General features: G+C 62.9%; 1 protein-coding gene across 1 annotated transcript in view; it reads left to right on the top strand.

The window, feature by feature from the left end:
- Window positions 1-1,446, top strand: part of OSR2 (odd-skipped related transciption factor 2) — a 5,505-nt gene that overhangs the window by 2,717 nt on the left and 1,342 nt on the right. Inside the window, exons 3-4 of the mRNA XM_008630725.2 lie at window positions 6-648; window positions 1,311-1,410. Coding sequence (XP_008628947.1) covers window positions 6-648; window positions 1,311-1,410 — 743 coding nt within the window. The remainder of the gene's footprint in view (window positions 1-5; window positions 649-1,310; window positions 1,411-1,446) is intronic.

The following is a 1,446-nucleotide window of genomic DNA, read 5'->3' as shown; positions in this document are numbered from 1 at the left end:
CAAAGCTCTGCCAGCCCCCATCCCGCTGCACCCGTCCCTGCAACTCACTAACTACTCCTTCCTCCAGGCTGTGAACACCTTCCCCGCAGCTGTGGACCAGTTGCAAGGTCTGTACGGACTCAGCGCCGTGCAAACCATGCACATGAACCACTGGACATTGGGCTACCCCAATGTGCATGAAATCACCCGCTCTACCATCACGGAGATGGCGGCTGCGCAGGGCTTGGTGGACTCCCGCTTCCCCTTCCCCACGCTCCCCTTCGCCACGCACCTCTTCCACCCCAAGCAAGGGGCCATCGCCCACGTCCTCCCAGCATTGCACAAGGACAGGCCCCGCTTTGACTTTGCCAACCTGGCCGTGGCCGCCACGCAGGAGGACCCCCCCAAGGTGGGGGAGCTCGCCAAGCTGAGTCCCGGACTGGCCTCTCCCCTGTCGGGCATCAGCAAGCTGTCCCCGGACAGGAAGCCTTCCCGCGGGCGCCTGCCCTCCAAGACGAAAAAGGAGTTCATCTGCAAGTTCTGCGGCAGGCACTTCACCAAGTCGTATAACCTCCTCATCCACGAGCGAACCCACACGGACGAGCGGCCCTACACCTGCGACATCTGCCACAAGGCTTTCCGGAGGCAGGACCACCTGCGGGACCACCGGTGAGGGACCACCACGACCGGGGTCGGGCCGTGGGCAGCCGGGGTGGGGTGAGCCTCTCGAGGGGGACGAGACTCAGCGGCTCCAGGAGCTCTGGGCTGAGCCAGGGAAACCGCGCAGGAAAAGCTCCCGGCTCAGATTCCGTGGCCACAGAGGGACCAGGGCAGCCGAAACCTGCGTTTTGTGTGGGACGGGTACCCCCCTGAGGGAGAGCCAGAGGGGTTCACAGCAGGAGATGAAGATCCCGGGGCTTTTGTGCTTCTGAGTCATGGCCCTGGGGGATGGAGGGAACAGGACGGGTCGCAGGTGGGCGCTTCCCTGCTGGTCCCCCATCCGTCTCCGCACACCGCGGCTGATGCTGAGAGGCGCCCGCGGCCGCGGAGCGGAGAATGCTCTCCGCCTTCGAAGAAGAGCGGGCTAGCGTCCGGCCGGCAGCTCAGATGCTGTCCCGGTCTGGCACCAGAGAGTGCAGTCACGCTTCGATATGAATTATTGCAAATGTTTTGAAACTGCCAAGAAGTTTAACCATAAACAGAATAATAATGGGGAAGGGAGGAAAGAGCAGGGTGAGGGCGTCTGGGGGATTGTGTCGAGTTTGGGGGAGTGGGGTCGTGTGTCCCACGCGCCTCCGGCAGCGCTGCTCACCCCACGGGTTGCCTTCCAGGTACATCCATTCAAAAGAGAAACCCTTCAAGTGCCAGGAGTGCGGGAAGGGCTTCTGCCAGTCCAGGACCCTGGCGGTCCACAAAACCCTACACATGCAGGTGAGCCCGGCGTTCCCCGGCCTTTCAACGTGCGTG

This window comes from Corvus brachyrhynchos, unplaced genomic scaffold (genome assembly GCF_000691975.1).
Source record: "Corvus brachyrhynchos isolate BGI_N302 unplaced genomic scaffold, ASM69197v1 scaffold302, whole genome shotgun sequence".
NCBI classification, from domain to species: domain Eukaryota; kingdom Metazoa; phylum Chordata; class Aves; order Passeriformes; family Corvidae; genus Corvus; species Corvus brachyrhynchos.
The sequence above is the reverse complement of the archived record's forward strand: the minus strand, read 5'-3'. Positions and strand labels throughout refer to the sequence as shown.